Raw genomic sequence first — 25424 nt, 5'->3', positions numbered from 1 at the left:
CCCCCTCCTCATCCCCCTCCCCCTCACTCGCCCGATGAATGTGAAAAAATGAATAAAAGGGGGGAAATTAAGTAAAGGGATAAAAAAAAGATGGCTGAAAATTTTATTCAAAGAAGGAGAGAGTGGAATAAGGGGTGGAGAATAAACCGGGGGGCAAGATGGCGGAAGGATCCACGTCAGACATGCGATACCGATTTCTCATAACGTATCATCACCCAGCAGCTACTATGAGAAACGATTTATTATACATCGTGAAGTCCCGAGATCGATCAAATCGCGAGATCAGAACCATGAGAAATTTGCTACCGTTTGCCAATAATTTCGACATTTTTAAAATTTTTTTTCGGGGAGGGGGAGGCATTTTTTGGATGATTATTGGGGGATTATGGAGTATTATCGACACGGAATTCTCTCGCGGAATTATTGGATTTTAGTTAGCGATTTTTGAGAATTATTAAATGATTGTGCGGATTTTCTTTGAGTGATTTGAGAAAAAATTCCTTACGATCTTTCCGATTTTTCGAACCTTCGATTTCCATTGATTCTCGTTGAAAAAAAGAAAAAATCGTGAGAAAAAATTAATATTTCCGGAGCCTCATCGACGCATTATTCTCAACACCAAAATCATCGTCATTCGATTACCGATTTAACGATCTCCCCAAGAATCTCACTGATTGTGTGGATTTTTCACCGATCTTTCCAATTTTCCACCGCAAAATTGACTAATGCAAGTGATTTACTCCGGAATTTCCCGTGACTCTCGCTGGAAGGAATGAGAAATTTCTAAAAAAAATAAAAATGACAGCCTCCAATAAGAATGTGAAAGGAGTTATTGAGGTAGAAACAAAGTGGTCAAACCGATGATGCATCCAACGGAATAATAGACGTACACCGTGAAAACACAAAACAGTTGGTGGTACAAAGTTGAGAATAAGCTACTGTACAGAGCAACGAGTCACGATATCCTCGTTATCGGTATCCTGCAGGTGAGGTGAATGGGGGAGGATGAAAAGGGGGATGGAGGTGGGAGAGGGGGAGATACGGAATCATCGAGAATGCACGAAATCATTGGGCTGGGTTGGGTACTTCTATGCCACGTTTATCCATCGTCTTCACCGAGAGATGCGATCATGCTGCTTAGCGAACGGGTTATTCCGCCAGTCATGCGTAATTCATATGAACGGCATGGGAAGTACACGGATAAATCTCAGTACAATCAGCGACACAACCGCGAAATTCCGCTGCTATTTCTTCGATTAACAAATTTAAAGGTTTGAATGAAATTCGAAATTTGGGTTGCCAGCCTCGAGGGCCTGGTCTACGATTTTGGGACGGAAATTCTTTTTTTTGGAAATCAATTTTTATTTATTTATTATATATGTTAATAGTTATTTTTATATATGTTAATAAAAAAATATATATTTTCCATAAAAATTCTGAACTCAGCCCCTCGAGCAAAATGAAAACAATTTTTTTCTCCCACCCCTCCAATAAAAATTCCAAGGACTCCTGTTAAAAATAAATCACCCAAGCATGAATTCCCATCTCGAATCTCAATCCGCGAAATTCCCTCCATTTCCAAATCCAAACAACAACCGACAACAGCACAAACAGGCGAATCCCAAACTTCACCCCCTCAAACGCGATAGACCAAGAAAAAAAATCCAAAAATAAATGTTTGAAAACTATCCGCGAATAGTTACACAGTATTAGATTGTCCAGATGAAAATATATCGTCCAAGTTCGATTTCGCGTCACGCACAAAGCATAAACATTCAACTGGTCTACCAATGCAATGCATCATACGCCAGAGAGATGAACGAATAAATTTCGTAAACAGTCCAGTGGCATACGTACATATTTCTCTCATATATTCGACATGCAGTACATGGAATGCTCCCCTCTCAATACCCCCCTGCCAAACCCCCCCCCACGGAGGGTGGTACAGAAGGCAAGAGTACGAAAAGTGGGAGGAAGGGGGTGGGAGATAATAATTCGGTACCACGTGGCAAGATAATTGGCACGTAATGGATTAGAGAGTCATGTCCCGTACATACACCTCCCCTCCCACCCCCCCTCCTCACAGTACATACAACTCTCACTCGAGGGTTTTCCACCCCTGCATGTGCAGGAGGTCAGGGGTAAAGGGGGTTGCATCGGGGAGGGAAGGGACAACCAATTCGTACAATCGGAAATGAAATTTTGATTGACAAGAGAGCCTCGTCATTCCCCTGGCCCATGAACGGAGAAATCTAACCTGCAATTCACTGTTCAGGATCAATTATCCATTTCGAAAATGGCCGGGTCGACAAGTGTATCTCGATTGACGAATGAAAAAAAAAGGGAAAAGATATTTTCAAGTGTCTCGGGAATTAATTCGGTGGAAGGGATTCGAAAGATCGCGAGGAATGGAAAATTGGAATTTAATTTATTGATGTGGCCCTCCATTGTTTATTCAGATTGATGAAATTTTTTAATGCAAAAAGAATTCGAGAATTCTGGGAGAGTTAATGATTGATTTATTTTAAGGATTTCTTTTTGTATGAGAAGAGAAAAATTTGGAATGGAAGGTGAGGATGTGTTGTTGAGGATTTTTATAATTTCAATTATGAAATTGTTAGCTGGGATTATTTTTGAAGAGATGAACAGTTCCGATCGAGAGTTCCCTGATTTTTCGTTATAAATGAGAAAGTATCTTTTCCGCATATTACCGGATGACAGATGTCACGCGGTAAAAATTTCCCGGCGATATCGGAAGAAAAATAAAAAGCTTGAAAGTGCACAGACGAACCGAGTCACGAAGAAGTCGATCGTGCATGCATTTTAGGTTTGGTATCACGTACAACACGATCCTGAGAGATATTTAAATGACGAAAGAAAATCATTTTTTTACGCCAATTCCACTACACAAAGAGAAACAAAAAGAAAAAAAAAACAGGCCAGCACACAAACGGGGAAAAATTGCGGTGGAAAATAGAAAATTTCATTGACTAACTCGTGAATTCTTTCAAGAAGTGCTCTAGTAATTACTCCAGTACCAGAAGCCAAATTATTCTGAAAAATTTCGCGTGCGGCAACTCGTGATTTTGCAAAAACCCGGGGTAAAAGTTTGTAGGAAAAAAAATGAATTGAATAGACCACCAGAGCTTGTAATGAAGACCTATTTTCTCCACTCCGTCTCAACACAGTACACCGTTCATTAAAAATATAATTTTAAATTAGGATGATTATGACCCCCCGAGTTTTCACAGAATAAAAAGCCAGCGGGTGTGCAAACTATATTTATTCATCAAATTTTTTTCATTTCCAATCGTCCCACGCGCGGTTCTCCGCAGGGGGCGTTTTCAACCCCCTCTCCACCCACCAGAAGGGGTGGACTTTTTTTTTTACTCAGTTAAGACCGTGATAACAATATCCATCCCGGATCTAATAAACCAGAGGTCGTGAAAGAGCAGAATGAAGAATATAAAAATGTGTTGTGTACGTGTTAACTACAAGGGGTTGGGTAAAAAAAAAAAATTGTTGAATTAACGCAGTCGGATCGAGGGACAGAAAAGTGTATGGCACTCAAAACTCGCATCTGTTGTACTGAAACTCGAGTGGGGTGGAGTTATAAAAAAAATATATAATATAATTGTATTTCAAGTAACTCGATTGTACAACTTTGATGAGAATATATTGAATTTTTCACGTTTAATTCAATTTTACACGTAAAAGTTGCAGTAATGCTGCAGATGACGGGATCGGAATAAGTTCGAGGGCCCTTTTACTCTAATTGATATTCTAATTTCCATTATTTTTATGTACAACGCGTAAAATGTTGGAATTTGTGCAAATTTTTTATGGGGAATGCGCGAGTTCTTTTTGGTTGCCATGAGTTTTTAGCGGATATCTTTGAACCGAAGGAAGATAACGAAATATTTACTGAATACTTTTTTGTAGCTCTGGGCATTCTCTACAAAAAATGTAGACGCTGAAATTTCAGTATCTGCCGTTGATTCCAAGATATTAAGGAAAACCTGGCGTCGAAAAAAATAAACTTGTCGTAAATTCCAGGAAAATCACGAATTTCCTCGAATTTTCGTAACTATTTCGTCCTAAATTCGATTAAACGTCCAGAGTCTAGAACTCCAGGTGTAAATACTATCGAAAATTTTGAATCGTCGACGAATTTCATTCGTTCTTCCGAATTAATTTTCTTCAGAAGAAACTCCCCAAGACATTTCCTACATTTTTAAATAAATGCCGACTAATAATAAAAATTCGCTGCACTAATTAATTTTCAGATTTGTACTCAACGAATTTTCGTAACTATTTTCGCCATAAATTCGGTTCGAGTGACTCTAATGAAAATTACTGTCACAATTCTCACGAAATTAAAGGGATATTCCAGCCGATAAAAAATCTAAGAATTATCGAATCTTAATTCGTAAAAAGCTGACCTATTTCCCCCCAAAAAATTACCGAATCATCCATATCCGAGTCCCGCTTCAGAGAATGATTACGAATGCATTTAATGGAAATGTCTGAATTTAGACGAGCTGAATGGAGAAGGATATTATACATTCTCCGTCGAGAATATCTCTGAATTGCATTAACCGTTGATGCTCGCCGGGTATTTTCGAATTGGTGTTAATTGCGAGTGAATAAATTATCCCCCTTAACAATCATTCACGAAATGGCAAATTTTCATTCTCAATTAATCATCACCATTGACTTAACCGCGTGTATATTTTTTACCAGATAAATTCACCAATTGAATTGCATCGACTCCTCGAAAAATTCATCATAAAATAATAAAAAAAACGTTCAGTGACGTATGTGTATAATTAGTTATTAATGACATGTCAAAATTATCAAAGATTTAAATTTAGTTGACAGCCGTGTGCTGGATTTACCACTTGGTTTGTCACTTCCCTCAACCCAAAAAGTCTAATCGCGCGTAAACCAAATGACTTCGGGGGAGGACTTGGTAAACCAAACCCTCGAGGTTTAACCCCTGTAAACCGCACGTGAAAATCCGACCCAGAAATTCCTCCACGCACCAAATATTACGTACAAAAAAAAAAAGAAAATATTCCAGTTAACAGAGCCTTTCACCCATCAGCCGAATAAAGATACTGAAAGGATTCTAAAAAACCGTCCAAGACTCAGTGATTAACTAGAACGCGCAAATACCCTAAGATAATTTCGGTTAATTTCGGTGTTAAAAAAAGGGGATGAATTTTCACGGGTGTCTGAACAACACGCATCATTTGTTTATTTCCCCTCTCAATCACGAAAAATTGCGCTAATTAATAACCAGTGCGAATTAACAACTCGTTCCCTCCCCTCTATTTCGTCACTCCTCGTTTTTTTAAAACCATTAGATGAGAAGAAAATGTTATTACAAAATTGCCTCAATCATCAGCAATCGACAGCAACAAATCCCCCAAATACCAAAAATAAACAATAAAAATGAGAACAATTGTGAAAAGAGGATTGCAATCGTAATTGGAAATGCATTGTGATTGAAAAAGTAGTGAATTAACTGAGGATTGGGTACGAAAATTTGTCATCAAAATCCGGCGATAGATTACACCCCAGAGGGCCAATGATTTTTCGTATGAATGAAAATTGCCTGTCCTAACGTATGGAAGTACTTGGATGATTATTAATATAATATAGCCCTGATTGCGCTGGATGGTATAGAAATATATATGGGAACGCAATTTCAACCAATAAATGCATCGTAGTGCGGGAATAATGCTGGTACACCCGGGACACGTTTTGCGAGAGCAACTCGATGACACCCTGACGATTGGAGGGGTTGATATACCAGGGGAAATGTCCGAGGGCCAATGAGTGGACGATTCACCTGCGTTGAAACCGGAATTTCCATTCTCGATCATCAGAGAGAGAAATACTAAATGCCAAGTTGATGAGGAGGAAAAAGGGGCAAATTTCACTACACCATTCGCATTAAATATACACACTGATTTGTCCACCAGCGAATTGTCACCTCTGATAGCATCCCTTCTCCTATCTCAATTCAATTTTTCCTCTTTTTTTTTTTCTCGCAGTGGATGAAACCGTCATTTTACCGGAATTTTTCGTCGTTTCTTGGAAAATTGACGGTATAAATTTCCCTGAATCTATCAACGATTTTATAAGAGAGAAAATGTTTCGTGGGAGGGATTAAATCCTTTTCACATTCTCGATTCAATTTTAATGGTCTTTAAATATTATATTAATTTGTCATTAATCCGTCATTTTATCAGAATCTTTCGTTGATTTTTGGGGAAATTAATATTCCCCAGAATTTGAAAGACGAATTGTTAAGTGGTGAAATGTTTAATTCAGATGATATTTCGAAATGTTTTGAAGAAAAAACTAAAGCGCTCGATTAAGTCCCGTCCCCTGAATGATTGATGATGACAAATTAGATTCGCACAAATGGAAAAATCGATATGTGTTAATAAATTGGCGGACTTTTCGACTGCCCGTTAAAAATTCATGAATTAATGTCACACGATCGAGCCGAAGAGTTGGCAGATCGATGAATATTTTAATGATGCGTGAGATAAAAATTATAATCGACGGCAGTTTGACGAGTAAGTCGGATATTTTTCCAACAAAGAACAGATTGTTATCACATTCCACTTGATCTAGCTCGCACCGATAATCATAATTTCAATTATCATACATAAATATGTATAGAAATTAATGTAAGACCTTGAGCCTGATAGTGGGATGTATAAAAAAAAAATTGGAACAATATAAATAAAAAAAGAAATTTGCCAACCCATTAAAATGCAAATTCTTCCTTCATTACACACGGCACACCGATAACCTCTAGTTTATCGATTAAAACGGATGTTTTCCAAGGTGCAATTACAATGTGCAATAATAACCGATTGTTTCGCCATTTCCCTTTCAATTTTCTCCAGTCCCAACCCAACGATTTATCATTTATTACTTGTCGTGCTTACAATTCGCGAGGTATCGCTGTATTTTATAAACCAACACCCGTCAAACATTTTCATAAAAAAAAAGAAAAGAAAAAAGAAAGAAATCACAATTTGTTTGCTACACCCAAGAATTCCATTGTCCCGATTTACACCGAAACAATAATAATATTTTCTATTTATTCATTCCCCGGAATTTTTTTTTTCATCCTTCACTCTATCAGAAACAATTTATCAAGCTTGACACAATATTATCATCTTCAACGCGACGTGAAACCTGTTTAAATAGTCTTCTCACGTGTTATTCATCATCTCGGTGACATTATTTCTAATATCGATGATAATGTGAGTGACATCAACGCTGTTCTATGATTCTGGGTTACGATACAGAGTTAAACACTGTTTTTAATGATTCAGGGTGCGATTCCGATCCTCGAGATAATCCCTGAAATACCAACGCTAATTTTCAGAATGTTGAATTTATTTGAAAAGACGGTTTCATGAATGAAATGGTGTTTTGCAAAGTGCTTGCCAGGGAGAATTGGGTGGAACTCTTGAACTATTCATTCGCCATGGATATTGCCTCGACAAGAAATTCCCCACCGAGATTTAACCGCACGTTAAACAATTATAAACAATTGGACATGAAGAAACGAGAAAACAGGCAAAAAAATTCTATTTCCAGAGACTAATTCCTCATTTAAAAATTCTTACCGAATTTCGATAGAGAAGTTGGTGTCCAAAAATTACGGAATGTTATGGAGTGAAAGATGATTTGTTCTCCTAAGAATATCAATAATTGACTGAAATATATATTTTCTCTCTGGGTAATGAGCTGAATGGAATGGAATATCGACTCCTGACGAACGCAGAATCAGCGAAAAAAAGGGAAAAATGGTAAAGACTCGGATGGCAACAAGAAGAGCCCCAGAGAGTGGATATACGACATCAATGGCGGGTGGGGCGAAAGAGCCCGAATCGATTGTGCCAACATTAACGTTGAGGAACAAAAAAAAACAGTAATTTACTTAGTAAAACATAAAGCCGCGGTGGCCAGCGAAGGAAGGCAAACACATTAAACATTTAGAGGGCATAATAACTCGCGGCATACGTAATACGGCCGGCGCCCTTTTCGCTGATGTCAATGAATAATGTACATACACCCGAGGTACATGACGCGCCCATATAATTTTTTTTTATAATTTCTTTTACCATTGCATTATTACAGGGCAGCAACAAGAGAAGGAATCCCTCATGAATTTTCATTCGCCTTTTCAAAAACATTTTTCTTCCCAGGAAAATCGAGTAATTTAGTATTGTTGGTAATTGCAAAAAATTGGGACCTTAAATCCATTTTTTTTTATTATCAATAGCCTCGATACTCTGGAATTGACGGAAAAATATTCGAGAATTTAACATCTTCATGTTAAGTGCGAAATTATGAGTTCCACAGAGAATGAATAATTTTTCAATGAGTCGTTGTCAATTTGACATTTTATAACAGCTGTTAAAGGTAAAGTAGAAGGTGAATCGATTGACAGATAGTCACGTTCATTAATTCCCATCAAAACAGAATCGAGATGCAGTGAATCTCGTTGAAAATAAAAAAAATCCTTTCCCTCAGTGAACCCTCCAAGATTTAAGACCTTAATATCGCGCTCACATCACCATTGAATATCGAAAAGAGTATCTCCACCCCATAAAACCATCCAATTTTCCTGGGCGTAATAATTTCCCCTCACCCTCCGAGCTATTTTACCCCCCTATGTAATTCTATGCATAAATTACCCCATAGGCCGTCAAATTTACGATTGTTCAGTTGAAAAAGAAAAAAGAAATTAATAATAAAAAATGAGGGGATGACCAGTAAAACCATTCCGAATCGTAAAACAAAACAAAAGGCCAAAGTTGAATGCAAAATGCCGTACGTTATTTACAAAATTAATATCGCGAAGAGCGGAAAGCCCGCGTTTGGCAGAAAAAAAAAGAGAATCATAATAAAAATGCCTGTTAAATCTAGGAACCAACGAAAGTTGAAAATTTACAGCCCCGACATATTGGCTGCGAAAGCACGGGAAATTAAGGCTAGTAAAACACCCGACTGACACCCCAGCAACTGCCCAACCCCTATTCCATAAACGATCCAACCCCGGAGTTAAATGCACCGACGAAACGAAATATCCGTAAAAAAGAAAAAATTAAAAAATGAAGTGGATTTTGGAAAGACACCAGAAAACTCCGCAGCCAAGTGTTCCTCACCTCCCAGAAATCATCCATTAAATTACTATTTCCAAATGCCCTAATGTACGTTATTCCCTGCCAACGACTCCCCACCAACTTTTTCAACTTTACCAAAATTTATTTACCCACCCCAATGGCGATATTCCCAATAATTTTTCAAATACGATAAAGCAGATTGAATTTTTTTTCTTCAAGACTCGCGAGTGCTTCGCGACATCTCTTGGAATGACGAAGAATCATTAAAATGGAGCCAAAAACATTATTGTTGTCATTTAACTTTTTAACCGGCACTGATTGACAACAAATTCCTGACTTTTTTATGCTCACGACAAAGGGGTGGAATTTGAATTCGCCTCACGCAAGGCAAATTTCCGGATTAGCAGGTGTAGATCAACTGACAGGGCTGGAGAGAGTGGAAATATACCAATAAAAAATATAAATATTCGTCTTAAAATTTAATGCGACTGGTTGAAAGCGTTTGCACGTCATGCACGACACAACCACTTGTGGATTGTGCCACTGAGGCACGTTTTACTTCGACAACAGTACGTCAAACTTTTTCAGGCAAAAAAAACCATCATCCACCCTCTCCAGGGCTCTAACCCCTCGTGTCCCTCATCCTCAGGTTAAATACCGGGATTCAGAGAGGGGATTTGAGGGATTTGGGACGATATCCCAGTGAATTTGGTCCATTTTCACGTGATATATTTCCCATGGGCCAACGCCGAGTCGACAATTCCCAGAGATTCACCCCAAACTTACGAAAATATCATCAAATTACCTTGCATTCACCCTGAAGATGCTGCCTATCCTGGTTATTCCTCGGTTTCACTCACTCACTTATTAAATCACTGCTTAATCCAACGAAATTTTGTTGATTTCACTGGAGCAAATGTTAGTACACAACCACCAAATGTATACATCACAACTTGTGGCGCCACCCGTTCGCTCGAGGGAAAACCACAAACATCGATGACTCACTCGGTAAAGTAAATCCCTGCAACAACCAAATGGTACATTATTCCTCTTTTACAGTTTTCCCACGGAATATTGGAGATGGTAATTATTTTTAATTACAGGATTGACTGGCTGAGCTGACGGCGAAATTAATTATCTTCTGCGCAGAGCAATCTTTTTTTTTTATCGTTTCTGAACTTTTGAAAGTGCATTATTTACATTTTTCTATTTTTCAACAATCGCGGCAATCGAATAATTGCTGAATTAATTGATTTATCTATTTATGTTTACTAAAACGGAAAAATTAAATGTGCACTAATAAAAAAAAATTCCTTTGCATTAATTCATTAACTTCTGACCGGGTTATTATTGTAATTATGATAATTAAAAAATAATTTCTGATTATTATTAACTATAATGATAACAATAATCACAATGCACAACAACGCCTACTAATTTTCAAGCATTAAATAAATTATATGAAGGAAAATTGAATTTAAAAAATTCGGGAGACAATAGATAATAATAATAATTAATAAATTAACGAATATAGATATTGCGATTATTCGTTGTAAATAAGATGAACTAATTATTCCACAGATGCCCCATTGAGAAAGTAAACAATGATCTAGTGGTTCGAAGTCTATCTAGTTTCAAAACAGTTCAAAGTCAACAGTTGATTTTTAAAAAAATCCGATTTCCCTATCACACGCCGCCAAAAAAATGCGCAATGCCAGCAAACCTATCATTATCATCTCCCTCCTTTCCCATAATTATTCCTCGAATATCTAAGCAACGGAATTTCCCAATTGATCGCCGGTTTATTGGAGTGTGTGAGATTTGATTACGCGTGTCGACAATATGACGTATTTGGGGGCTCGACTGTTGTATAAACGATAAACCGGTATCTCCCGAAACTCTTCGAATCTATCGAAATTCATTCCGTCTCGATAGACTGACGATTTCGATAGAAAAGCCACTACAGAAAACTCCCACGCGACCTTTCAATTTAAAAACCCGGAAATTCCTGAAAAATCCCGCGAAATTCAATTTCTCTCAGAAAAAAAAAATGCGGAATAATTCTTTCGCGATATTGAAAAACATTGAACATGTCATCACGATTATTGTTTTTCATCGGATTAAAAAATCTGTTTGGTCTTCATGTGATTGAAGCTGTTGGAAAATAATTCCCCTAGGATCTTCAGAGGAATCGACTTTGTTATTTTTCTACCGATTGCAAAAATCGCACTATCGTTGTTCGACAATGGAGGTTCGAGGGAGAATTATAAAAAAACAGAAGAATTATTGGTTATTGCTAAATATCTCTGCATGTGAGAAGATAAGAGGCTCCCCTGCGATGAAACTGTCTTACAACATGGAAATAATCATTTAACCTTTGTATATGGCTCACCCCATGACACGAGTGGGTTATTAGCTATTTACGATATTTTCTGTAACCGAAATTATTCCATCACCTCAATGGAAGTGTAACCAAAAATTCAGAATTAATACCCCAAAATTGCCGGGGAATTCCCGAGGAATTCGCCGGTTTTTGAAACCGTCGATTGGACTTATTTTTCACTGTTATCACTCAATAAATATTTGAATTTACTCAATTGACTTTCATATAGATCGGTAGAAGTGAACTGGATCGAACTGGATCGACGAGTCCGCCTGTTTAGATATTTTATTCTAAAGACTGATTATTAAGTATGAGGCAATAATTGGGCAATGGTTGGACCAATGCAAATGCGACTGTTGCAATTTTCCTCGATTTAATTCGTGGCAATTAAATCGAACAATCGCTGACCGATTTATTTCCTATCATATCCTTCCTCATTGTCTCCGATTGTATCACCACAGGTACAAGTCCAAAATCCATCGAGAGCTATGATTTAATTACTCAAGAGTGATCATTTTTCCAGCTACAGTTCCACAATTAATCGTGTTAATTAAACGAGGTCATCATCGGTTGCAATTTTTCGTGATACGCAGCTCGCTAGGAACAAAGATTGATCTGTCAATCTAATCTCTGGGGCATTCTCGATACAAGTGGATGATCGGATCAAGGTACAAGTGAATCAAGACATTGAATAAAATAGAAGCTCGTGTCAGAATTAAGCTGGATGTAAATGAAATTCGATAAACAATGTCACAGCTGATTACGTGGTAGCTGATTGCATGGAGAATTGAGAGTAAATACTCATTGAGATCGTATGATCTATTTCTACAGCGGTCTCAGATGTACACAAACAACCGCAAATTCAAAACAGGAATATTGACAGGTTTTTATGGCGCATTGTGCAATGAATCGAGAATAGAATCTTCAATAAATAACTGATAATTATTTCAGTGATGAATAATAAATTATTCCGGTAATTGTAAAGCAAATAATTGCAATCCAATCAGTAATTATAAATAATTAATTATAAACATTGAGAGGATTGATTGATTGAATGGATAAAGAAAGAGTAATGAATATTGTATCGAAATAAAATGATGTACGATTATTACCAAATGCAAAATGATATTTTCATACTATTGATCGAGATCGAGATCGTCGAATCGTAATTTTCCTTCCACCACTCAAAATCTTTCCTCAATGATTCCGAAATATCTTGCCCCGGGTGCCAATCAAAAATTACGTAATAAAATTAAATGAAATTCAAAGTTATCTCCGCGATAACTGAAATAACCGAACCTCCCGATTTTAATTTTATATCACCTAAACAAGTAACTCAGAGTAATTATCAGCAGTAGACTCCACAACCGGACTACGGACTCTCATATCTCAAGGGTTCCTATTTAAAACACGTGGTGGATTGACACTCCTTGACCTCCAATCTCATGTTCAATGAAAAATCACGCTAATTAGACCAGTCTAAAACCCCAGCGAAATCAGTATCCAATTAAGAAAATTCATCTTTGAAAAAGGAGTAATTAACTGAAAGCTATCAGTCATTTCCCCGGGGTAAATAAATTTTCAAGCATAAACGACGAAAGAAATGCCAAGTCCAGTTCGAAAGTTCATGGACCCTATCTTCCCCCTCCTGATCTGATGAAAAACGAGTCGATGACAGCGGAATCATCGATAAACTGAAGCCCAAGTGGCAGCAAAATTTTCAGCCATTCGATATCGATACACTTTGGAGGATAAATCGAATTATTCCGATTGGTGGGTGATTGTTGTCCCCACCTCAACCCATCAACAACATCAAACAAATCTTACATCATCCCGATAAATAGTGCCCCCCAGCCGTTATCACTGGTTCCCTAAAAATTCATCAACAAATTCATCCAAATAAATTCCCCGGATGTTTGATAAACTGTTGCTTAGACCACTCGCCCCAACAATCAAAAATAAAAGATAATGAGGAATGCCGATGCATCGAGACGGCCAGTAAAAATAGAAGAGAGTGAGGGGGGCCAACGGTTTCGTATAAAACCGGGGGACGAGCGTTACATTTATTGACTGTGTTGAAAGGAACCGATCGAGAAGTGCGTTCAGTCCGGTTTTCACCGTTGGCATTAAATCGTGCGTCCACCATATGATCCACCTGGAGATGCTGTGAACCAAGAAATTCCATCTGAATGACCAATCAGAGAAGAGCCTGGAGGGGGCTGGAAGATTGACACGCGTAAAACGGTTAAAAAGCCGATATATTTCATCAGCTGGTACCACCACTGGAGCAACCAACACATCAGCTTGCGTCACGCATCAACTTCCCCACCACAAATTTTATTTTATCACCGGAAATCAAAGCTATTGGAAACACCAGCCAATCAGCTCTCCGATAACCGAGGGGCTCGTCACTATCTGGTGGGGAAGACAAAGTCAGCTAGAGAAAAATAAATAAATAAAAAACAAGGAGGAAGGGATCCCTCGACCCTCGGACTCTGGATTGTTGATCAACGTGTATAAAAGACGAGGAGACCAAGTGCCAAAATGCCAAACATTGGATGGATCATTGCCAGACAATCTGGTACCATTAGTGCCACTGGTTGTCTAAGGGATACCACGAGATTACGAGAATTCTCCACGATTATTTCGAGAAATAACTGTGGATATACCAACAGATGCACAAGACTCCTGAGGACAGTTGATTACGGTGTTTGGGGTTCTGTTGCAAGACCACAGAGATTCTCGGTTTTTACACATCGCGTTGCTGCCAAGTACAGTAAATCATCCAGAATGCCGTACCTAGTTGACAAGCTGTATCCACAGTAAGTAGAACGGGATATTTTTATTTACTCCGGTGCAGTCATTAAAACGTCTCATCCCACCTCGTCCACTCCTTTTTTGTCATTTCCATTGTCTCCATCAGTTGTCGATATTCTCCAAATACCAAGTGCATTATATCGAGTTCTTTTTAAAATTGTCTCCGTCAGTAATGGGTCAATCCATATCGTGGCATTGACCGCTTCCAACGGCTTCGCTTTCACTCTCGAATGATCCAAGACTCTCGGAGAAGTCTGTAATTATCGTTCACCTATTCGAGAAGTCGTAGAAAGTTTTTAATCAACCGCTATCACTTGTGGATGGAAATTACCGGAGGAATTACCCGGGGATGACAATTATTGGTTTTTTTTTCAGGGTGACGAGCCTGATGGCGACGCAGGCAACAAAGAGCGCAAGCTCCATTGAAGATGTTGATGATCACATCGGTGGGGTGCCCATCGTCAATAAATTGACGGTTCCCCTGGCACCTAAGGTCAGGGCTTATGTCGAGGAATGTATTAAACTCTGCAAACCCGACGAGGTGTACGTCTGCGACGGCAGTGACGCCGAGAATAATCTTCTACTGAAGATGCTGGAGAAGAAAGGATCTGTCGAACGTCTCTCGAAATACGAGAACTGGTAAATTTCCAATTAAATCAATACGTCCAAGTCTAATTAATCCAGAATAATTCCAAACCATTAACAAAATTTATCCAAAATGACCGAATATTCGAAATCACCCGGTTTTCGAGGAATATCTCTGAATCTCCGAGAGATACCGAAATTCTTCTAGAAACCATTTTTGTAGATCTTATTCTGTTCTACTCGAAAGGTTCGAAGCAAAAATTCGCTATATCTATTAGTTTGTGAAATATTCCTTGAAAACCCGATGGATGGACACGTCAACTTGTTGTTCGTCGCAGATAAATGACTGATTTTTCCTTGAACATGAAGACCCGACGGTATCGGTACATAATTGCATTTCATTTAGTTATTTCTGTATATCAGTTGGTTGGCAAGAACAAATCCAGCGGATGTGGCGCGTGTGGAGAGTCGTACATTCATAAGTACTGAATCGAAAAACGAGACAATTCCTACGCCCCGAGAAGGTGTGAAAGGCACTCTGGGTAACTGGATAAGTCCTAAGAACATGGACCAGGCCATTGTCGAGCGTTTTCCTGGTTGTATGAAAGGTATTAACGATTCGTTGAATCATCAATTGTCTCTTTGTAACGCAATTATCCTCGTCACAGGTCGCACCATGTACGTTATTCCCTTCAGCATGGGTCCAATAGGTTCACCACTATCCAAAATTGGAATTGAAATCACTGATTCAGCCTACGTCGTGTGCTCTATGAAAATAATGACGCGTATGGGATCACGAGTGCTCGATTCTCTCGGAAAAGACGACTTTGTCAAGTGTCTGCACTCAGTTGGAGTACCGAGCAATGATTCTCAAGTTAAGATAAAATCATCGTGGCCTTGCGATCCCGACAGAACGATTATTCTGCACAGACCAGATAAAAACGAGATTGTCTCGTATGGAAGTGGATATGGAGGTAACTCACTCCTGGGAAAGAAGTGTTTTGCCTTGAGGATTGGATCTACTATTGCCAAGAGAGAGGGATGGCTAGCAGAACACATGCTGGTAATTATCCATCAGAATTCACTCTAGAATTCTCTCTGGAAATCTCTCCAGAATTCTGCGCACAATTTCAATTTTTTCTCCGTCTGTTTTTCGCCGAAAACTCGAAATCCAAGAAAGATAACAATATTTTCATATATACCTTTTTTATAGCTCTCATTTTTTTCTATAAAAAATGTGTATACAAAAAAATCGCTATGGTCCTCCAATTCCGAGATATCGACTGGAGACGGAAACTTGTAAACGAAATGAATTGTAAGAGAACTTGAAGAGAATCCAAATAGAGTTTTGATCGAGGTTTAAACAGTTGTTCCGTCAGTTCGGTGCATGCGTGACGTAATGAAGAATACTTTTAGATTCTAGGTATAACAAATCCAAAAGGAAAAAAACGTTACATCGCAGCGGCATTTCCAAGTGCCTGTGGAAAAACAAATCTCGCAATGATGCAACCAACACTACCAGGTTACAAAATCGAGTGCGTCGGTGACGACATCGCCTGGATGAGATTCGACAAGAAGGGAAGACTGCGTGCAATTAATCCGGAGAATGGATTTTTCGGTGTTGCCCCAGGCACATCGTCATCAACAAATCCCAACGCGATGAAGACTATTTTCAAGAATACCCTGTTTACTAATGTGGCACGTACGAGTGACGGTGGTGTCTACTGGGAGGGTATGGAGAAGGAAATATCGAATGACGTTGAAATAACGGATTGGCACGGAAATCCCTGGTCAAGGGATTCAAAGACACCTGCTGCACATCCAAACTCAAGATTCTGCACTCCGGCTAATCAATGTCCAATAATCGATTCAGATTGGGAAAATCCAGAGGGTGTACCGATTGATGCTATTCTCTTTGGTGGCCGAAGGCCCCAGGGAGTTCCACTTGTATATCAAGCAAGAAATTGGCAGCACGGAGTGTTCATTGGAGCTACTATGAGATCAGAAGCCACTGCTGCTGCCGAGCACAAGGTGAGAGTCAATTATCATTAGATCGGTACATCGATCCTCATTTTTAACCACACGCTCAACGGATTTCACACCCTCCAGGGCACCATCCCTTATTTCTCATCGGAATTACAATGAATTTGTGAGGAAACTAATTCTCCCTGTCACCAGCTAACTATCATAATCAATCATTGAATAGATAAATGTATCGATGGAGTTGACAATTTTGTAATTAAAATGGAATCGTTTTTTAATTAATTAATTATTCTATTTCTCTTGATGACAGGCTAAAGTAATAATGAACGATCCCTTCGCGATGAGGCCCTTCTTCGGGTACAATTTCGGTAATTACCTCAACCACTGGCTGAGCATGTCTAGAATTCAAGACGCTAAACTCCCAGCGATCTTCCACGTCAACTGGTTCAGAAAAGGTTCGGACAATAAATTCCTGTGGCCAGGATTTGGTGAGAACTCTCGAGTTCTCGATTGGATCCTTCGTAGAATCGAAGGAGAGGACATTGCAGTGGAATCACCGATCGGTTTACTCCCGAAAATCAATTCCCTGGATCTAAACGGCCTCCAGGAGAAGGTGGATCTCCAGGAGTTATTCAGACTGCCAAAAGACTTTTGGAAGCAAGAGACTGCGGAGCTCAGGGATTACCTCGATGCTCAAGTTGGACGGGATATTCCCAAAGCCATCATTGAGGAGCTCAATAATCTCGAGAAAAATATATCCAAACTCGAGTAAATTCTCACAAGACGATGAACATTCCGTTAAAACGAAACAGATGTTTCGTGTATATTTGTATATAGTATTAAATCCATTTATACGAACGAGAATATAGCGAAAATGTTATTTTAATACGTGATACTTAACGATTACTGTGACTATGATGATATTTATTAAGATAATCCGCACTGGAGTCTGTAATACTCCCATTGTGAATGATATTTATGCGCAGAGAACAAGCATTTCTTACTTTCAAGAAAAGTATTTTAATTATTTCAACACCAAGTCCTAATTGCCTTTTCCCTCAAAATTCTACAGAATAAATTATTCGCTATCAACAGTTCCTCTAATAAACTCTAATTAATTAATCCTTCAATTTCTGTCATTGATTCGGAATTCGAATAATAATTTCTATATTCACTAGATCAATTCGATCTAGAAGTTTCCGATCGATGGTTTCGATAAAAACGAAAGGAACGATAACTACAACTAATTAATAAAAAGGGAACAGTAAAAGCGAGAATTAATTACTTGAAACCGATTTTCCTATGCAATTTATCGACGAAGGGAATATTATGGAGTGTCGCTGATGTACCGACAGTAAATACTATTCCTGACGATCGGTAATTCACTCTCCGATGAGAATCCCCAGGAGACGACGCACCAGGTGGCGTTGACGAATGAGAAAAGAGGATTCGAAGGATTCGAAATATGAATTATCGGTTTGATTGAATTAAATCGACTAATCGGCTCGATAAAAATGATCAAACAAAACAGAAGAGAAGTTTCTCGGATGATCGAGATAATTGGAAGAGTCAGTTCGAGGGAATTTTTCCAATGGAGAATATAGTCTGTCTTCGAATACAGGAGTGCCGATAATTTATTGGGAAAGATGCGGGTGCCGCAGGTTGCAAACACACGTGTACCAAAAAAAGATGCGGGGATAGTGACATGTGCAATGGTTATCGTCACAGCTGCACCGGGAAGTACTTAACGATTCACATGAAGAAGCCAAGATTGTGGTGGGTTACAATGGAGTCCATAAGCTCGCATGGAGATCGGTATTTACGATTCAAGAGAAATCCCTCCCCAGTTACCGTCAATCCGTTATAATTTCACCGCTAATAGAATCCAAGATTTTGTTCGAATGATCGTGCAACGCATCCTCAAGGCATTCATTCCGTTAATAAATAAAATCATCTGATCTCGTTGAGTCAAGACCGTTTTTTCATCACCGGTATGCGTTGTCCATTCTAATTAATTACATGACGAGTTATTTTCACCGATTTACTCGATTGATTCGGGTTTAATGGAAATGCTTGTAGAAATTGAATTGAATTTGACGCAAAAACAATCATTGAAACTCGACTCGCGTGGATCTTCGATGGTGCAATCGTTTATTCCACGAAAGAGGTACCATAATGGCGGCGATTCTTCGCAGTTGAAAAATCGTTTGAATCTCTCATTTACACGCACTCACGGCTAATTTTCCGATTTTTTCGTTCCATTTTTTACCGATAACTGACAACTGAATTCAATTAATCTCAATCAATCAGAGTAAATCATTTTTTTAATGGGTTTTTAAACAATTACTCGCACACATGCGTGGGAGAGTGCAACGCGTCAACTTGTGTCATAAAAAAAAAATCCTATATCCTGCGTAGAAATTCATTCGCGATAATAGTATGTCACTCGGTACGAAGACAATCGCGGAAGCGCATGTCCTCCGGTATGAAATTATATGTGTCCTGAAAGAAGGGGGGAAAGCTAACGGAATGGGAAACAATATTTTAAACTGGCAATGGCCATCGAGGCGATCTCTCCCCCGTTCAATTTCGTGGAGAAAATAAAAAACTAAATAATTGGTGAAAACCGTCGATGGAGAGTACTCGGGGTTACGATACCTCGTCGATTACGAAATCGTTTCTCCCCGATTGAAAGAAAGAGGAATTGCGTGGGTGCCTACACGAATTTTAATCGAAATGAAAGGACTTTCGACATGATCTCTAATAAATTGTTCATCAACTCCGTAATTTTCGACCTGAGATGATGGGATTGCAATTTATTAAAAACTTTTCATTAAATTCGTTTCCAGGCGATAACACATCCGTCCAGAGTCGATTGAGCTATCGATTCAACTGGATCGATTGTCCTTTTATCGAATCGAAGAGAAGTTTTTAAAAAATTACCTCGCAACTCGGCACCGATCTACCATTGGAAGTTGTTTATACACCAGAGAATTCTCTTTACGGTTGTGTCTCTCTACTTATGGCAACAAAAAGGCCAGACTCATTGTTTCTCACTTGTGTATTGACTATTATCAGTAAATCCGGCTTACCATATTGGTCACCAATATCCCTGGCGTCACGTCCTTGTTCGTTTGCAAGTGGTATATTCGTCGTTGGTCATCCGAATCATCTTTCCCTGGTGTCCAAGTTTGGATTCGCCCACCCCAGTCGACGATGCCAGTCGCATGCGTAAAATCCATCGTCCAGAGGATCACTGCAATTTTTATTTTATTTTATTTATTTTTAGAATGCAGTCTGCCTTAACTCAGGGGCACAAATTAATGTGAAGCGCAAGTTAAGGAGGGAAGTTAGTCTCTGGTAGACACTGGGAAAAAATATTACTCCTGAATCAATTTACGTATGTCTACTATATATATTAAAATTTATTGAAATATGAACTGAATTAGGGATTATTTTAATTATTTTTGGTATTGAAATTGAGAATTCAGAGAAATTCAAAATCGAAAATTACTGACTTCTCAATAAATCGAGTAATTAATCGATAAATAAATTCCCAAAAATTTAATGTCTTCAATTTCATGAAATTTCCAGTAAGATAGATGTCCCCCAAGAATAATAATCACTTTAAATCAATTAAATAGAAATGGATAAATCCAAATGAGGGAAAAATCCGGGAATTTCATCGATGAAATTGGAGAAGAAATGCAATTTTGAGAGCGACTTGACACAGATATAATATATAAACGATGAAGAAATCATTAGAGTGTAGTATTGGAGAGGCCTCTGTGCTTAACACTCCCAGTCAAGCCCAATATTCCCCGATAACCCGCACCTACACAAAGAATCGCGTTTGAATCAATTGGTTACACGACGACAAAAACGGTACGTGTCGGTGGTTCTCCAACAATCCCAAGAAGAGAAGATGTTACGTGCCCGCACGTTAATCCGTGATACGAATGTTTGATCGGGATGGACATTTGGATTTTCTCTCCTCCCATTGCATGTCACTCCTGCATGAAGCCCTGAAGGAGGGGTACCAGGAGGAATCAGTGGAGAAAAGGTGTACAATCGATTGAACATTCAGGGGGAACCAACTCCACCACGGAAGAGACACTGATTCCCCTTCTGGATCTCCAATTGTTCTCAGGACACGTACGTGTCCCCATACACGTACCCGGGGATACGAATGAGAGTTCTCCTCGGCGAAATTCGTGTAGACGTCTGTCATCTCTCAGAATATTGATTATCAATCGAAAAATATTCTAATTAGAAACGAGACTTCGAGGACACCCAGACAATATCCACTAGACTCAGTAAAAACCCAAATTTTCCTCATTCTTCAGGGACTAGTTCCTAATTTCGAAGACAAGTCTCACGTCCTGGTTTAGCATAAATTTTTTAATGATCATAATTAAATTGTTGGTAACAAAAGGGTATTGCCACCTGTGGTATGTCCTCTGGGATAAACCAATACAGCCCATGTGCACTCTCATTCACCTTGCAAGATCGAAAAAAGGAAGAGGGAAGAGAAAAAAAATTTTTCAACACCACCTGCCACTTTTATTCTGTCCTCTCGAACAAAGCTACACCGTCTGATACACCACGGCTCTGAAAGAGGAGTCGGATTTTTGGTCCTTGAATGAGCTTGTGGCATCCGGATGTGAAATCTCGGCTTGAGGTGGACCAAAGGTTTGAAACAAATTTTAAACCTCCGGAGGCAATCGACTGAGCATCCGCCATCCAACAGATATCACACGCAAGCAAAAAAAAAAAAACACCCGCACTTGTATGCACTGGGTATGATATATATTGCGTATCCTGCTACTCCGTTACATAAAAAATGCACGACATGTACCGTATGTAACTGTACGTCAGTGCGAGAGGAATCAAAATTCGATTAATAATGGGTTTGTCTAGCTGGGGGATTTTCTTTTTTTTTATTTCAGTCACAATGTCTCGGGAATTTTTGAATTGTGGGAGAATTTTATTTTGAGGGGAAATCGTTCTTCAATTTATCGCTTATTCCGAATGAATTTCCAGGAATTCCTTTGATAATTGAATTACTACAATAGGCTGACTCTGTTAATAAATTCCAGTGGGAATTCTCCAAATAAATAATTTCTTCGAAGATAAAAGAAAAACTCACCAGTTACAAATTAATAAAACATTGACAGTGAATTCTAGTAGAAATTCCCCAAATAATTAATTCGCGGAATTATAAATAGAAATTCCCACCTGAATTCCTCTAATAATAGAATTATTAGAATATTCCGAATCCTCTGTCAATAAATTCCATTGGAAATCCTTCAAACGAATAATTCCTCCACCGATAAAATAAAAACTCACAACTTCGAAATTCCCAAGACATTATCAATGAATTCTAAAACAAATTCCCCATCTAAATAATTCGCGGAATGACAGAATAAAATCTCGGAAGCTATAAATTCCCAAGACTTCGGCCACTAAATTCGAGCGCAAGGTTGTTATAAATTCCGCTAAAAGCCAAAAAAAAAAAGGCGGAGGAAAACGTCAAAAATTTCGCAATAAACTAAGGAGCTCGAAATAAGCAGCTGGACCGTGACTGGTTATTTTTATTATCCTCATACCTCCCTGCACATGGAGGCGCGTGCCGGTCTCAAAGATGATGTGGCCAGCTGTCGAGCATCAAAATGAGATCTCGTCAGCACCCCCCCTCACCCCGGTGGCAAAAAAAAAAATTCCCCCGATAACAAGACCAATAAAAAATTAACGTATCATTGACAAATTGACATTGTCCACTCGACATACGCGAAAATCGATATTAGCGACTCTATAAGCGTTGCACTTAGTCATCCGTTTCGGATGTGTGTCCGATACCTCGTCGGGGATGTGGTTTGCGGCTTACATCCAACTTTATATCGGATATTCCGTATGATTCGTCTAGCATGTGAACTCGTGTACATGTATGTATGTAATGTGTAAGAGCGCCCTGGAGTCTTGATTCACTCGGTGGATCGATCGGCAGTCGACTCAGGTGCACGCTGAATTCTTATGCTAATGCGAGAAAGGAACCGAGAAAACAATACAATTCAAGACTCTTCTATCTTCTTTTCTTTTCTCCTTTGGACTTCTTTTATCCACTATTTTTTTTAACATCGTGTTCTGTATTCCGTGTTTTCTGCTTTGGGTATTAAACAGAGGGAATCAAGAGTCGTGAGATGAGTATCGCGATCTTTATCGGCCATTTGGGTTAATTTTTTTGATAACTGCATCATTTGACGGGGATATTAATTGTTTTAGTGTCAAGGATTGGTTGGAAATTTTTTATATTTTTCATCGATATTTGTTGAATTAAACGGATATTAAAAATTCAGAGTATTTTGGGCTGAGATTTGACGTGTTATTTCAGTTGATATTTCCCCTGACAAGGAAATTATCAATTTTAATTATAAATATAATCAGGGTTTTATCCCTGAATAATCTGAGAATCGACGCCATAATCAATTTTTTAATTAAATTATTCCAGGATAATTAAGAAAAATCATCATAATTAATTGGTAAATCTTTCTGGACTCAAACGAAAAATCTCAGAAATTTCAGAATTTCAGAAAAATGATGGAATATCCCTGGGTTCTCAAAGATTCGAGACAATTCCCTGAGAATAAAAAATATTTTTCCCCATGCAGGAGACGAATGGGGTCACAGTATTTATTCTTTCTTACTTCACGCATCTCCTTCATTCTTACGAACAATTATCCCCGGTAATTGCTATACTTTGAGGTGAATTTTGTGTTGAAGGGAAGGATGGAAGTTCTTGAAGACCCTCGTGTCCCTTCGAAGGACACCTCTTGTCTCCTTCAAAGAGAGGACGTAGAAACTCATGGGCTATTTAATTTAAATAACTTTCCATGAGAATCAGTTTCTAGAGGAGAGAGAATTTTCATTGGAATTCACCCCAGCATTTTTCTCCTGGTCAATTCGATACACCCGAAAAAATGTTTTCTCGAATTAATCCAGAGGTTCAACTAGAGTAGAATTGAATTAAATCGAAAATCTAGATCATCCCAGCCGATTTTTCGAGTTGAGTCGAGTAGAAATAAATTCTTGGGTCAATCCACTAGCGGATTGATCGAAGAAACTTGTTTTGGTGTACTTGAATCAATCAAGTCGAGTCTAACTTGATTCAAATGATCGATCTGACATGAAATAAATCGATTCCCAAAACAATTCGGATTAATACTGAAAATAATTCGAAACCGCGGACGGATCGGGAATTGACAAGTGGCAATTCTCGACTTAATCCAGCGGATTGATCCGGGAAATTTTTTTTTTGGTTTTATCTACGTCGGGCTGACGATGTAGAGACGATACGTTCATCCATGACGCCTCCAGTTGACCGGAAGTTCACCGATACCGTAATGTTCGGTTCTTCCCGTACCTAAAGCGCCATTGGCCGGAAGCAACGTACCACGTTATGTGCATCGTTGTCTTTCGGTTTGAAAAGAGAAGAAGTGGAAGAAGGGAACGATGCTTAAACTCCTTTCCCACCCAATCCCAAGATAATTATCCCACAAAAGACCATCGCAGAGCGAAAAACATATTAATGTTCATTTTTGAATGGTTTTCTGAAGACTTTGCGATAACTTTATTTGAGAACTTCAAAGCTGCAGCTTGGGACTTTCGGGACTCAATTCGAGAGTTTTCTGTAATTCAGGAAGATTAATATTGAGTCGGAAAAACTTGAGTCAAGTTCTGGAACTATCGATTTGAATTCTTTTGGATTGAAAAAAAATCTTAGGATGGGTCCTCAAGACAATTTTTAAGACTTGAGACTTTTCTTTAATTCAAAAAAAAAATTGAATCAAGTTGGAAAGTCCTCGATTAAAAACTCAAAAAATCTCAAACAAAATCCCGAAATTTTCAACTCGAGACTGATCTCTACTCTAAAAAAATTCAAATTGACTCAGAAAGTCTTAAATCAAGTTCTCAACCTCAAAGTTTATTTTCGGGTGCATTCACTCCACGAGGAGACCAAAACGAATGCATCAAAGGCTCAGGGCCATATGCCCTAGAGTTTTCCAAATTCGCTGAAAAAACTCTAGTCAATTCGCCCTAAAAACCCCTAAACCCCCGATTCCTCACCCGCCAAACGGAACGGATAGATGAATTTGAGTATACTCCCACGAAAAACGGAATGGGAAACGATTTTCGCCAGTAATCGGACCAAATCGCCAGTCATATTCAGAGGGAAAGGATCAAAAAAGCGAGAGGCACAATCCATCCCACGTAACGGTCGTTCTGCCTCGCCAGATCAGATGAGTGTAGCATTTCCCATATTGTCATCGTACCTCGTAACTATCCAGTAAATGAACTATCGATCCAGTGGCTATCACTGCATTCAAATCCACCAAGTCCCCAAAGCTCGATCAATCATCTCCAATAATCGAAGGAGTCGATCGGAATCGGCACCCCGAACGATCCGCCAGACTCCGCTGGAAAAATTTTTAGAT

At 38.7% G+C, this 25424-nt stretch overlaps 2 protein-coding genes across 3 annotated transcripts in view; one reads left to right on the top strand and one right to left on the bottom strand.

The window, feature by feature from the left end:
- Positions 1 to 25424, bottom strand: part of LOC105274058 (protein bric-a-brac 1) — a 208786-nt gene that overhangs the window by 157864 nt on the left and 25498 nt on the right. For both annotated transcript variants that reach the window (XM_011316870.1, XM_011316872.1), the window contains exons 3-4: positions 20025 to 20188; positions 9970 to 10185 (exon numbers count right to left, since the gene is read on the bottom strand). The gene's annotated coding sequence lies outside the window, so the exon portion shown is untranslated. The remainder of the gene's footprint in view (positions 1 to 9969; positions 10186 to 20024; positions 20189 to 25424) is intronic.
- LOC105274059 (phosphoenolpyruvate carboxykinase [GTP]) lies at positions 13603 to 17947 on the top strand. The gene is made up of 6 exons (XM_011316873.1): positions 13603 to 14369; positions 14740 to 15003; positions 15373 to 15557; positions 15618 to 16012; positions 16366 to 16980; positions 17243 to 17947. Exons 1-6 carry the CDS (start codon positions 14092 to 14094, stop codon positions 17702 to 17704), a joined length of 2199 nt encoding a protein of 732 aa, XP_011315175.1. The 5' UTR covers positions 13603 to 14091; the 3' UTR covers positions 17705 to 17947.

Source organism: Fopius arisanus, unplaced genomic scaffold, assembly GCF_000806365.1.
Source record: "Fopius arisanus strain USDA-PBARC FA_bdor unplaced genomic scaffold, ASM80636v1 scaffold00009, whole genome shotgun sequence".
NCBI lineage: Eukaryota > Metazoa > Arthropoda > Insecta > Hymenoptera > Braconidae > Fopius > Fopius arisanus.
Note: the sequence above shows the minus strand (reverse complement) of the source record. Positions and strands in the feature narration are given on the sequence as shown.